This window comes from Adiantum capillus-veneris, chromosome 27 (genome assembly GCF_014529385.1).
Source record: "Adiantum capillus-veneris isolate H3 chromosome 27, ASM1452938v2, whole genome shotgun sequence".
In the NCBI taxonomy this organism is placed as follows: domain Eukaryota; kingdom Viridiplantae; phylum Streptophyta; class Polypodiopsida; order Polypodiales; family Pteridaceae; genus Adiantum; species Adiantum capillus-veneris.
Window position 1 is genome coordinate 92,026,601 of NC_140957.1, and position 13,657 is coordinate 92,040,257.

The following is a 13,657-nucleotide window of genomic DNA, read 5'->3' on the forward strand; positions in this document are numbered from 1 at the left end:
ATATCCTCTTTCATTTGCTTTGGCACTTCAACATGTTCTTCTTTCACATTAGCAATCACCATATCATTAGACACATAATCATACAGTTTTACCTTTACAAGCATAGGCTTGTCAAAAAAAATTCCTCGCCATAGGATGTGGATTCATCCACTCTACCATCCTTTCTTGTTTCCAAAAATTTGAGCTAGTATCTTCACCATCATCAACATCATATACCAATTTTGTATATGCATCTTCGTCTGCTTGCTGCTCCACAAAGGCTTGACCATCCTCTTGGCTTGGCACACTCTTCATCCACTTCCAAACTCTCGGTATCTTCAATTGAGCTGCATTGTGCTACCTTTTCATGAAAGCTTTCCAGAAGAACTCGGTTTACCTTTTCAAGATTTTTTTGGCACTCGATATCAGCTACCTTTTTTGCACACAGTTTCTCTCCACCCGACAAAAGGCTTATCCTCTTTGACAAGCTCGCTCACCACCTGCACAAGTACTCTACAAACTGGAAACCTCCAAGGAGCATAATTGCACATTGGCCTTCCCTCAACAATTTTTGCACTTTGAGCAACCGGCACCGCCTTTGGTTGGACCATAGCATACTCTACTACCACCGCAATAGGCATATAATCTGCGGGCTTTAACAATCCCAGCTCTACCTTTCACTTCACCTTTCTGCTCTTTACCTTGGCCATATACACCGTACCATCATATGTATCAGCACCGTACTCGACCTTCTCTCTGATCTTTGGATGCAAGCACTCCAAAAAATTAACCAACTTCGAGTATTGGTTGCCTTTAACCCCAGTAGCAACCTCCAACTACTTCCAACAGGCTTCAAATTGATCCAAATAAACAAAAAAATCTTTACTTACATCCTAGCGTATCGCCTTCAGCTTTGCACCAGCGTCCTTCGGAGTAGCCACCTTTCAAAATCGCTTTAAAAATTGGTCATGAAGCTCCTGCCATGAACCCCGATCACTGCTCTTTAAACCATCAAACCAAATCTTGGCCCGTCATGCAGCTTCTCTGCATCCATCAACATATGCATCAATAGCATCCATAATTCAAAATCAGCTAACCAATCCTCATGGTCTTCAACACCTATAAATATGGGGCCTTAGCTTGGCTCCATCACCTCTGCTATCTTCAAATTCTTCTTTCAACTTCAAATCGAAGCATCAGCACGCTCCTCAGTGGGGGCATCAAAAGATGGATAGGGGGAAAGGGGAACACACCTCAAACCCAAGCAATCTATCTCATTATAGCCCAAGATAGCACTGCATCCCAATCCACTAGAGTTCACCTTCAAAACACACACAATTGACAGTAATCCACACCGATTTTTTCCCGCTTATGATTGTGTTGCAACACAGTCGTAAACAGGTGTGTGTTGCAATCGTGTTGTAGCACACATCGCTCTCTTTCTCCCTCACACACAGAGGCCCGACACACACATCTCAAACACCATCACAACACAATTGGAACAGAGAAAAGAGAAGAAGGGGGGAAAGAGGAAGAAACTGCAAGAAATTCGGACATGGTTTGCTTCAATAATGGCAAAAACTCCTCTACAAACACTCTTGAAATCTACTACTACAATCTGACTCCGTCGACACATTCACGACCAGCACATGCAAAAAGATTTGGGCAATCACTAACACCACCTCCTTGTGGCCCTCCTTGCTGAGAACCCGTCAAGGAAACCTCTTGTTGGCACCTTTATTGGCCCCAAAGTGCTCCCTCAAATGCTTCTTTGAGCTTGCCTTCTTCCAAAAACACCATCCGAGAGCTCTCTTGTCTCCTCCCAAGAAGCTCGCCCAAGAGTCCCCCCAAAGTGCAAAAACTTTGGCCTCTTGTATGGGTGTGGGAAAGCCTCCGACTATTTCGGCTTACATGGCGCATAAAAGGACACTTGCTATTCTCGACGTCCCTTCCTTCAGACTCAAGGCATGCACATGCATCATCTCTTATGAGGGGCATCGACGGCGCCATTAGTGCTCTCATACTTCCTCTTCAAAAAAGCTTTTACCCTTACGGGCGCGTGACCAGTTTCCTCCACACGGGATGCCACGTCAACATGTCGACCAGCGCCGGTAATGACCGGCTCCGTCCACAAACATCATGAACCACCAATGGAGATAGTCTCCCATTAAAATTGATGCCATCGCCGCCCACTAGAAGTGCCATGTCGCCCCTAGGCAAGCATGTTATAGCTCACCACTCATGGGAGCCTCAAGAGACTCCTTTGAGATGCTTTAGGAGGCTTCTTCTTTCCACCCTATATACCACGTGTCTTAGCAGTGCTCCCTCCGCATATGAGCCTTAGTTGTGCCACGTGTCCTTGCCTGGCGCACTGGGCCTCCAAGGCTCCCAAGACCACCCAAAAAATTATCCAATACAACTCAAAAAAGTCCATTTTTTGTCACTTTTTCACTACTCCCATTTGATGCACACAAGTCCAATGATCGGGCCATAAAGGCCAAGCCAAACTCCTACTAGCCAACTTAAGAAATCCAAAACCTTGTCACATTTGAACTTTGTCGGACCATCCAGTGGATGCGACCAAAACTTATTAAATTTATTTGGCATTGCCTGACTTGATTCGAATTTGCAAACACCTTGAACTTCCAACTGCAATATCTTGCACATCGTAGCTCTGTTTGACAAGCCATCTAGACTTGCTCCTTCAGCACTTGAATCTCTACACCCCCAAGAAAAAAACAACATCAAGAACCTCCTTTACCTGTCACCATGTCAGACCCTCTTTGGAACCCATTTGGTCTAAAAACCCACATAAAACATACATCACCACTGTGAATTGTCTGCCCAGGATCTTTTCATCTTCTCTAGCCCTCTGCCATGGATCTGTAAGTATACACACCACTGCTTGTACCCTCTTGTAGGTTTGACACACTTTGGCTGCACCAACGTAAACAATCGAAGCATACATGTGAACAACTCAGCTTGTGTGAGGTACACTCACAACACAAGTCCTGGACATTGTTGTAATCTTGATTTTTAGTTTAATCAATCTAATCCCTAATGAAGTGTGTGGAACACACAACACAACCATCAGCAGACAGTTTAACAATCTCAGATTGTGGCCAAACATCATACGTATTTACATCCAAGACAACACCAAGTCATCTAGCGATGAGTGGCGTATCCACGGATTAGAAAGTACAAGGGCAAGGCATGTCATGCTAAGATGAAGAGGGCATAGGTATGCATCTCTCCACTCTTAGGTAGATGAATGTAACCCTCATATTTCTATGTAGTAAGAATGATGTGACTTAATCTAATCCCTTATGAAGTGTGTGGAGCTCACAACACAAACATCAGCGACAACTTAACAATCTCATAATTCAGGCCAAATATCCTATGTATCTACATCTAAGACAACATCAAGTCATCTAGTGATGAACAATGACGTGTTTTTTGGATTTCGAATTACAAGAGTAAACAGTGTGTCACACAAAGATGAAGAGGGCATGAACTATGCATCTCTCCACTCTCTGTTTGACGAGCAGAACTCTTGCGTTTCTATGTGGTACAAATGATGATGTGGCCTGATCTAAAATTGAGAAACCTATAGGTCACTTTGAAGTGAGAGGTGTAGCATCATGCCTACTGCACTCCACAAGTCAACCACTAAATTCTAACTCGGCTCTGTGGTGAGAGATATACTAGCAATGCAGTAGACACCTGCTAGTTTTGATCAAAATCGGTGACTGTCTTTATATATGCAGTTCTTTCAATCAAAAGATATGTTGATCGAAATACCTTTTGATCGAAAGTAAAAAATACGGGTATTTGGTGATTATTCGATATTTCGGCGTATAATACCATTTTATACGTTAAAAAGATTTGGTACGGGCGTATAAATGCAACCCAGCTCATCAGCTCGTGTGCTCTTTGGAAGTCTATTCCCAAAGGTGGAAGCTGAAAGAATGTATCTAGTTGCAAGCATCTGGATCCTTCAATCACCTCCCTCTATTAGTGCAATGTCCATAGCTTTTTGGGAAATATTGTTGTCTTCACCTTCATTCCATCAACTGTTGGAATTTGCCAATAAACACACTGGCTGGAATTTTTGCTAATGCCTCTTTAGAGATGTGTACCTTCTCATTTTATGAGATGTCAATGACTTCATATGGTGCAGCCTCCCACTCCTTCTTGGCCCTTTTGCGAGGTATTCTAGTATCAAAAAATCAACTGATTAGCTTCTAAAATTTATCATAAAGTCATTGAAAAAGTCAAAAAAATAAAATTGAGCATAACTTGATCAAAACAAGTCCAAACTTGACCAACTTCACCAGTGCATCTAGGACAACTATAGGCACTAGTTCATGTAGTCACATGTCATATTTGGGTCTAACTGACATGGATCGTTGGACTTCTGATGACATTATCTAATTAAGCATGTTATGGGGATGCTATGGTTTTTGAATTTGGATCGTTAGTTCAGATTTATGCCACTTCTTGGAAATTTTCTACAGACGTAGAGAAATTTGGCACTTTGGCTAGCGTTTTGAAATTCAAATGGCTTGAAACTTTAGAGTTAGGCTTTTCTTGACAATTAGGACCTATTGGTATGATTCTGAGTAGGAAATTTGGAAAAAGTACATGGATCGCAATCCATGTTTGGCGGCCTTTTAAGGTGAAAATCGGTGTATATGTTCCTATAGCGTATCCTAATACATTGGTGAAATCTTTTCACATTTAGACAATTTTTTCCCAAGTTTACCCAATTTCTCAATTTATGGCCAATTTGATCCGACTTTGCCATATTTGGTTTTTGTTGACATCTTCGATCCCTCCTTGTGACTGTTGTATTTGAGAATTTGTCATTGTGATGATTGGGAGTTGAAATGTAGTCCCAATCCTATATGTCTATTGATTTTCACCACCATTCGGGTTTGTTTGGACCTCCCAAGCCTTCTGGCAAGTTGGAACCACTTTTCAAGCATGTTTTGCATTCGCTTTGATAGACTAAACTTAAAATCTCTTTCAACATCAACACTTTGCTCAAAATAAAAGTTCTATCACTTGCACGCCGAAAATGTTGGACTTTGACATGTGACTCACTTTATGCAACCAAACACTGATATAATCATTCACATGCACCAATAGCTTGTACTCAAATTTTGGCAGATTTTCTCTTGAGGTACATGGATCATGATCCATGTTTATGTTACCATATACATGTGGTAGTGATGTGTGTGAACTCATTTAGGACCATCGGAGCATTTTCTCCCTCACTAGGAGATTATTCGCCCCCGTGCATTGTATATACACCCATCACTCTAGGGCTATCTTATCTTTCCATTGCATACTAAGTAATACACTCTCCGTTGTGTGCCTTGAGCCTCTTTCATCTTCTGCAAGCTGTGTCTGTTTCCTTGCAACCCTAATTCCAACAATTGGCATCATAGCAGGCTACGTCCTCTGGGGCCTAGTCGCCAGTAGCCCTAGTACACGCCTGCTCACTTTCTTCCATTTTTCTGAGCTTTGGCGAGCATCAGCTCATTTCAGCCCCTCCATTCCAGTACAAACAGTTTTGCACGTACTATTTTGTCATTTTGTGCAAAAATTTTACCAATGCCATTTTTTGCAAAATAGGTTCCTTATAGTCTTTTATAGTTTGTGATATATAGCATGTATTGTTCTCACTTTGTTTCTCCCCTTTCTGGTCAAAGATGATTACTAGGAGATCCAAGGGGAAGTTTTTTGGGCTATCAGTACTCGAGGCAATAAATACATAGTGCCAGTGATAAATATTGAAATCAAGAATCAATGGATTTTGAATGTTAATGTGGATGAAGGTGCAAAAACTTGTGTGATGATCGAGAAGCTTATGCATAGGCTAGGGCTAGAAGTAAATGAGTACTTCCTTGCAAGCAAAGATGGACAATACTGTTTTTGTTGCATACGCACGAAAGTGAATGGAGTAAAGGTGATGGCATTTTGGGTGAGCATGTCAATAGATACTTATGTGATTTTGACCAAGGAGGAGGGCTATGCAAAATTTTGAGGAGGCCCTAGCTTATGGCAATGAAGGCTAGGCAAGATTAGCAAAATGGAGCATGGAGTTGCAGCTCAAAAGAAAATATGAACACAAGCAACATAAGATTTTGCATGATATGAAGCTAGGTAGACAACAAAATCTAGAGCTAAAAGCCTTTGTAGATGAGTGAAGTACACGAGTGATTACTCTTCGTTTGATGAGCATACGTCTAAGGATGACACAAGCTCCTTAAAGGTGAAGGGTGTATTGCTACGAGATCAAGATATGTCTTTTGTAGATGAGTGAAGTACTTGTGATTTCTCTTTGTTTGATGAGAATATTTCTACTAGATCATACATACATACTGGGTCTATTCTAAATTTTTTCATTAATTAGTCACCCAGATCCGTTTCAAATCTCCTAAATCGAAGGCAAAAGAAGGCTTCCTGTCACTGTCATCCTCTTTGCAAAGCCACTCCCCCTAACCATGGCTGCCTCTACATGCCCCTCGCCCTCCTCTCGATTATCCTCTCACTCAATCTGCAGCCCCACGTTCACTTAACGCCTCTCTCTCTCTCTCTCTCTCTCTCTCTCTCTCTCTCTCTCTCTCTCTCTCTCTCTCTCTCTCTCTCTCTCTCTCTCTCTCTCTCTCTCTCTCTCACAGACGAGCATGGCAGCCCAGATTCGAAGTCTAAAGCAAAAGACCATGCAGGGCCGTTCACGCGCCCCTCCTCCTCTACACTCGAGCTTGCCTTGCTTTTTCATTGCTACGTACGCTGTCGAAATCGTGTGCCTTCACGTTGCATCCCATATACTGCGTGCGAAACACACATAGACCCGCATGCACGCGCGCGCGCACACACACACACACACACACAGAGGAGTGCTCCATCATCATTGATGCCATGGTAGATGTACACACAAATAATCTCCCTCCTTGTGCTGCTTCCCCCAGTCTCCTTCGTTAGCATCACCCATCCCCAGCTTTCAAGAGCTACATGCAGCCACCAATGACGCACCACAACCGACACAGAGAAAGGGAAAAATATATAATTCTCTCTCTCTCTCTCTCTCTCTCTCTCTCTCTCTCTCTCTCTCTCTCTCTCTCCACGTGGAAACTTTTTTTCCCTCAAACTTTCTAATACACCACGTTGCAAAATTCGTTGGGCTAACTAAGTTAAACAAATGCACAAAGTATTCAATTTAAACTTAAGCATCTTGCTAGATTCTTATCAAAACAAATGAAAAAGTAGTTTTGGGCACCTATATGAAATCTACCACTCCATTACTTAAGGTGGTACTATTTGATGTTTATGCAAGCCACATTTAGTGATTAATGTCATATCCCAAAAATTGAGCATCTTAAAATTCTCATTTTTTTTAAATCAAAGATTAGTCTTAACATAAAGGCCACTTTTGGATTTTTTTCATTCTTATCATTTATTTGTATACAAATCCCTCATTTGGACGCAATTGCAGAATCTATAAGTACACTTCCATTGGTTTTTTATAGCAATGATTGTTTTTCAAAAAATTACGGACTATAAAGTTTCTAAAATGAGCTTAAATTACAAGATTCTTATGATTTTGAAACCTTGAAAAATGCTTAGTTGATGGGTGTTGCCCTATAGATACATTATAGACCTTAAGTTTTGTCCCATTATCTCCTCACGTTAATCAAAGAGGTTTTGAAAGACCAAAATTTTCCTCTTTGTCAGTGTTTTCAAGATTTGGGTTTTCCAATTATAATTAAAAATTGGTCTAAGAACCAAGTTATGAAGCTCAAGTTCTTATTATAATATGTTTTTTCCTATACATAAACCTTGAAATCTATTTAAAAATCTCATTTTGATGAGAAGTTATATGTAAGTTATGAAAATTCTATTAAAATTTGCACTAATTTTTTGGGATTTTTTCATCTTAAAACTTATCATCATAATCTAATTCGGTATTAATTTTAGCAAACTAAAAAATTTGGCTATGTTCTTCACCTCATAACTGACCTAAGACATGAACATAACTCATAAATATATTAGCTTCACCAAATAATTTTGACAAGTTGCTAGAAAAGCAAGATGCTTGAGTGTCCAATTACAGAACTAGTGTTAAACGTTTTTGGGGATTCCATGCTGATAGTAAAACAAATGACAGACATATGGGCTTGTAAAAATGACAAATTAGCTTTCAAAATGAGAGTCTCCAAGCTCTTGACTTGGAAGTTCCAAGAATGTGTAGATTTACTTTGTAACAAGAGGTAGGAACAAATCTTTAGTTGTAGATGAATTACATAATTTAATGGTAGGAGCAGTCACTGTGAAGACCCCGTTGTTCAAGACAAAGACGAGCTACAAGAAATTCTCTATTTCTTGGATCATTGTGAGGCTTCAACACACATGATTCAAAATGAGCGAAGATGGTTAGCTAGAAAAGCTATCATGTATTCTATAGGAAATGATTAATTTTATTGCAAGGGAAAAATATGTAGGAAAGTTCCTTCTACCAAGGAGATTAAAGATATTCTAAGCATCTATCATGAGGCAATGTGTGGTGTGCATTTTTCTCAAGAGATCACTGGCCGAAAAAATCTCCAAGTTGGGTTGATTTGGTCAAGTCTACATCAAGATGGGCCACACTAATACCACATGTGTGAAGTATGTCAGAAAGTTGGACCTACGAGGCTAGCAGATGAGAAACAGAGTCTCGTTGCAACATATGGTCCATTTGACAAATGGTGGGGCATTGATGAAATAGGGCCAGTACCATGAACACAATCTAGAAAAGAGTATGTGATTATGGGGGTAGACTACATGACAAGATGGGCAGAAGCACGCTCCACTAAAATAATCATTGCTAAAGATGTGTGATTTTATCTTTGCGTGCATTTGGTGCATATTTGAAACGCCTTTGGACATCCTCTATGCCAGTAAATGGTTGGCAACGACAACACTATCATTGTAGGTCAAAGCCACAGATAGAGAATGTAGTGGACAAAGATATATGCTTGGTTGAAGGCCGCCAAGACTCAAACACTGGCTAGAAACATGAATTGTCGCTAGCCATCAAAGTTATATGACACGTTTTTCATAGCCCCCACTGAAGGCCACCAAGTTTAACACATTGACTAGAAACATGGATGTCTCTAACCATCAAAAAGAGGGCTATATGACTCATGCCTTTCTTGCCCCCCTCCCCCAACCGCAAAGCATTGTTCTGTACATAACAAGAAACCACAAGAAAATTACACCTAAAAAAAAGTGGTGGTGGTGGTTGTTATGAGGGTGGCCTCTGACATGTCTAGGATGCTCATGATGATGGTGGCTTTTGCTTGGTGTCAATGCCTCCCTAACGGTGGCGGTGGTGGTGGTGCATGATTTCAAGAGAGTCCTCTGGTGGTTGTAGTGTTATGAATGTGCGAGAGGGAGATAGCTCCAAGGTAGCAATTGCATATGGTATTGGGACCATGGAAGCATATTGAATTATGCTGGCCAATCCCAAGGATCCTCAAAAGATAATGGAATGAAATGAAATGATATACTCACCTCTTCAAGAGGCGAAAATGACCTATGAGACCAACCAGTTACAAACTGGTGAATCTGATACCAGTTCTGAATACAAAAAAGAGATGCTAAAATGAATCTAGGAGTGCTGCTAGCTCGAGCTGTGGGGTATGTGAGACAATGGGTGCTCCACTATTAGTCCAATGTCTGGTGTGAAAAATCAGTAATGTCTTTGGGATTGTCTCTCTTCAAATCTCCTCAGTAAACTGTCGCTATGTCTTGCGTAACTTAAGTAGATACAATCCAAGGCCCTGATATCTCATGGGTCCGACCCAAGCCGTGTCTGAATGTGTGGAAGCGACCCCGTCTCTCATAGTACATTGTACACTGCGAGAGAGAGAGAGAGAGAGAGAGAGAGAGAGAGAGAGAGAGAGAGTGTGAGTTGACCTATCCAACACAGTTAAACCATGTAAACCAACACAGTTTCACTTGATGCCTTTTACTAAACAATGAGCTTCATCTCACTCAATACTTGTGTAAATGGCCAAGGCTTCCTGACATGAACCATGATGGATTGTTTGGAAAAAATCTTGCTTCTTTCTTGGTCTCCCAACCATCTCGAAAGTATACACGATAGCATGCTACTTCAAGGAGTCAAGCGAGTAGAAGGAAGAATCAAAAACAGAATTTCCAACAAAAGAAATTCTCGGACATCAAGAGCACCGTGCTTTAGAACTGAGAGATTGGAGACGGCCCATTCTCTCTACTTTGATTGGGCTTACGAAAGAACTAGTGATAAATTCATTCAGGACCAAATCGAAAACTTGCGACACCTCGATTACAAGAATCAAGTGGGTAAGGATCAAAAGCAGAATTCCCAACGAAAGAAATCCCCGGACAATATTATCAACAAAAATCATTCAGGATCAAACCAAAAACTTGCGCAACACCTCAATTACAATTAATGAAATTGACAGGAGCTGATCCAGCCATTTCTTTAATGGTGGAGGACCCAGCAGACATGCATTGAAAGCATGTAAAAAGCCACTCCTGACAGAAAGAATCAAGAATCCTCCTAAACCCTAGTACCCAAATAGAAAGTGAAATGTTTGCGACCTCTCAATACATACATAAGTGCGGTGCAGGGATGGCTGGATACTCTACAAGAATAAATTGAATACAGAGAATCTCGGGTAAAGATGGCGACGACTAAAGGCTGCTAAACTAGGCTTTATGTACTCATCCCGCATCTGCACTTAGATCACTTGGCCTGTACAGAAATCTGGACAACTCAACACGATATGTACACTTGCCTGCAGCCCTACCGGCAACACTTCAGAGAGGGGAAAGACTACTCGTACACAGGCTGAGGCAGGTCATCAGATACCGTGCCGATTGAAATCGGCCAATACCTGTTCGGCCATTGCCCACATAATCTTCATTGCGCCCCTATTGCTGCTGCAGTCCGCTGCCTAATCATCTCATTGAATGCCGCACGCCTTCGAGACTCCTGCTGATGCTGAGCTCGGCTTAGATGAAGCCTTATATCCCTGGTTTGAACAGAAAGTAAACGAATGAAAATCCAGCTTCCAACTCAAAAAGGCTTGAAAAACAACACTTAGAATGACGATGACAGGATCTACATACTTGCACCGAGGCACCGTGCAGACACTTTCTTTGCAGGATCGCGCGTGCGCTGTTAAGAGAAACCACATTCTCTTACAAAGAGGGCAGCCACCACCTGCCCTCTTTGGGCAAGTATTTCCATGCCTGAACAAGTCTTTCATATTCTTGCATTTTGCAAATTGGCAGGAAGGATCATTACACTTCGCACAGTGAGCAAGCACCACCAGCATCATTCGCAGCTGTCAAGAGTCCAAAAGTGAGGTGTTCGAACAAATTAACATAAATAAAAGAGATTGTGAACATAACTGATCATCAACACGTGCAAAGAAGTAAAACCTGAACAATACGCTGCTTCCTATCATCAGCATTTTCTGCATTCTGATCAGCTGGGATGGTGCGGGCTACAAGCTTGTGAGGATGCTTCAACTCCTTGCCCAAATAGCAACCAGTGCAGACATCATAATCAGGGCAAGTGTTGCATTTCCATCCTTGGCCAGGTTCTAGTTCAATGTGGCAGATGGCACAGGATGATACAAAAGCTGGAGCATTGGGATTGTGGAGATGGTAAAGAATCATGATAGACGAGTGCTTGGCACGCCTCAGAGTATCATACTGATATTGATTTCCTTGACAAAGGCTCAAGAAAGCCTGTCGATTATCAAAGTACTCACATTCCATTATTTCATCTCTGTCGAGGGTACTTGCAGGCACATCCTTCACTTTTTCCTGCAGTTGAGAAAACAGACCATTAATGATGCACAACAAATGGGCCTCAATCAAAACACACACGTGCACCCACACATGCACGCACGCGCGCGCGCACACACACAGAGCTTTTAACGTCTATGGGAGGCCGAAGTCAGCCTACGAGATCAAGTATACGTGTGTGTGTCTTCTGTCTATCGGAAAAGACAACAGTTCAGACTCGTACAAAATAAAAGAGAGACGGACGTCTGGTGGGCGGTGAAATCTATGTAGTATGGGGATGGGTGGAGCACTAGTACTAGGGATATGTACATGTCTATATGCTGAGGGTAGTACTACCATGCAAATGCATCAGTCTAGCTAGCTCCATCCTGTGCTAACTGGGGGGGTGTAAAATGTAGTACATGGGAGGGTCCGGAGCAAGGGCTGCCCTGATGAACGCCTCTGGGTGAGCCATCATTTGGGCTGGTCTCTCCTCGGCAGCTCGATGTCCTCGAGTCCGGATCTCCTCGATCTGTTTGCAGTGGAGTCATGCGGCCTGGCATATGGTAGCCAGGGGGTGTCATCGGGCCCAGCTTGCCTTAACCTGTTGAAGGGCCACTCCCCTCGGTGGGTCTAGGAGTGGAAGGGGTGTAGCTCTTTGAAAGAAATTTGTTAAGCTGTGACTCTCTCCCCCCCCCCCCAGGTCACTGTAGGTGGTTGTAGAATTGTGTCCCTATGCCTCTATATCTCTAGCAAGTAGCGCCCAAGCTGTCTCTGATCTCGAGAGTGCATGATATCTCGAGGCGCCAGTCTTTGGGGCCAATCTCTCTAGGCACAGAACTACGCCGGACCTTGTCTACCAAATTGAACTATGATTTTAAAGTTGAGAAGTATTTTAAGTGAATCTCTCTCTGGTGTCGCAACAGATTCTAGACTTGGGGTGCCCAAGTTTGTGACAGTGGTATCAGAGCACGGCCGATTTCTCTTCTACCGGGAAATCTGATCCTTCTTCTCACGACACACATGGATTCAGGAAAGAATCAGATGACTCCTTCTACCACCTCGAAAACGGGAGGCAGTACGAAAAATCCAAGCAGATTAGAAGAGAGCGAGTACGGGCCACCTCGGCCTTCACAGTATCAACTTATGGAGATGCGACGTCAACAGCAGGTTGACGAGTGCATAAAGTAGATGCTTCAGTTGCTAAGGATCCATACTATGCCAAATGTTTGACCTGGCACCCGATAAAGTGCATACTCATTGGGAGAAAGAGTCACAAATAAAACCGGCAATCAAGAAACCTCCTGTCCCACGATTTACTTAAGATAAACCTGAGCACGTTGTCGGAAAATGAGTCAACCAACTATTTGGGTTTAAGGAGAAGAAACGTAACAAGGGAATTGACTTCCCTAGTTACTTGGGCCGAAAATCCACATTTGAGAAAGAAAGAAAACAGAAGAAGCGTGTACCATTCTCCAGTTCGTCCTCATCTTCTTCTGATAGCGCAGATAGTTCATCCTTTTCTGACTCTAGTGATGAGGACAAAAAGGGCAAGAAACGACAAGCGGACTAAATGTTTTATTTAAAAAGGAAGCGCTTTTACAAAGCTAATCAATATGCTTTTCTCGATGATAAGGACAAGAAGGCCAAGGAATTTAAAGAGGGTGGACAACCAGTAAAGTTTGACACCTTTTCAAGGTTACGAGATGCTCCTAAGGCTTTAGACTTTATTCAACAATTTGATATAGCATTTTATGGAGGCCGCTATACAAAGCACTCAAAGATTAGACGGACAGCATCCTTTCTAAAAGGCAATGCACGGACATGGTGGTCCACTCTTTTG

At 42.2% G+C, this 13,657-nt stretch overlaps 1 protein-coding gene across 4 annotated transcripts in view; it reads right to left on the reverse strand.

Annotated features, from left to right (window-relative positions):
* Positions 1-10,420: 10,420 nt before the first annotated feature.
* Positions 10,421-13,657, reverse strand: part of LOC147422397 (histone acetyltransferase HAC1-like) — a 69,846-nt gene continuing 66,609 nt past the window's right edge. For all 4 annotated transcript variants that reach the window (XM_086503124.1, XM_086503122.1, XM_086503123.1 and 1 more), the window contains 3 exons: positions 11,464-11,853; positions 11,149-11,366; positions 10,421-11,051 (listed from right to left, as the gene is read on the reverse strand). In XM_086503124.1, coding sequence (XP_086359250.1) covers positions 10,940-11,051; positions 11,149-11,366; positions 11,464-11,853 — 720 coding nt within the window. In that variant the 3' untranslated portion in view covers positions 10,421-10,939. The remainder of the gene's footprint in view (positions 11,052-11,148; positions 11,367-11,463; positions 11,854-13,657) is intronic.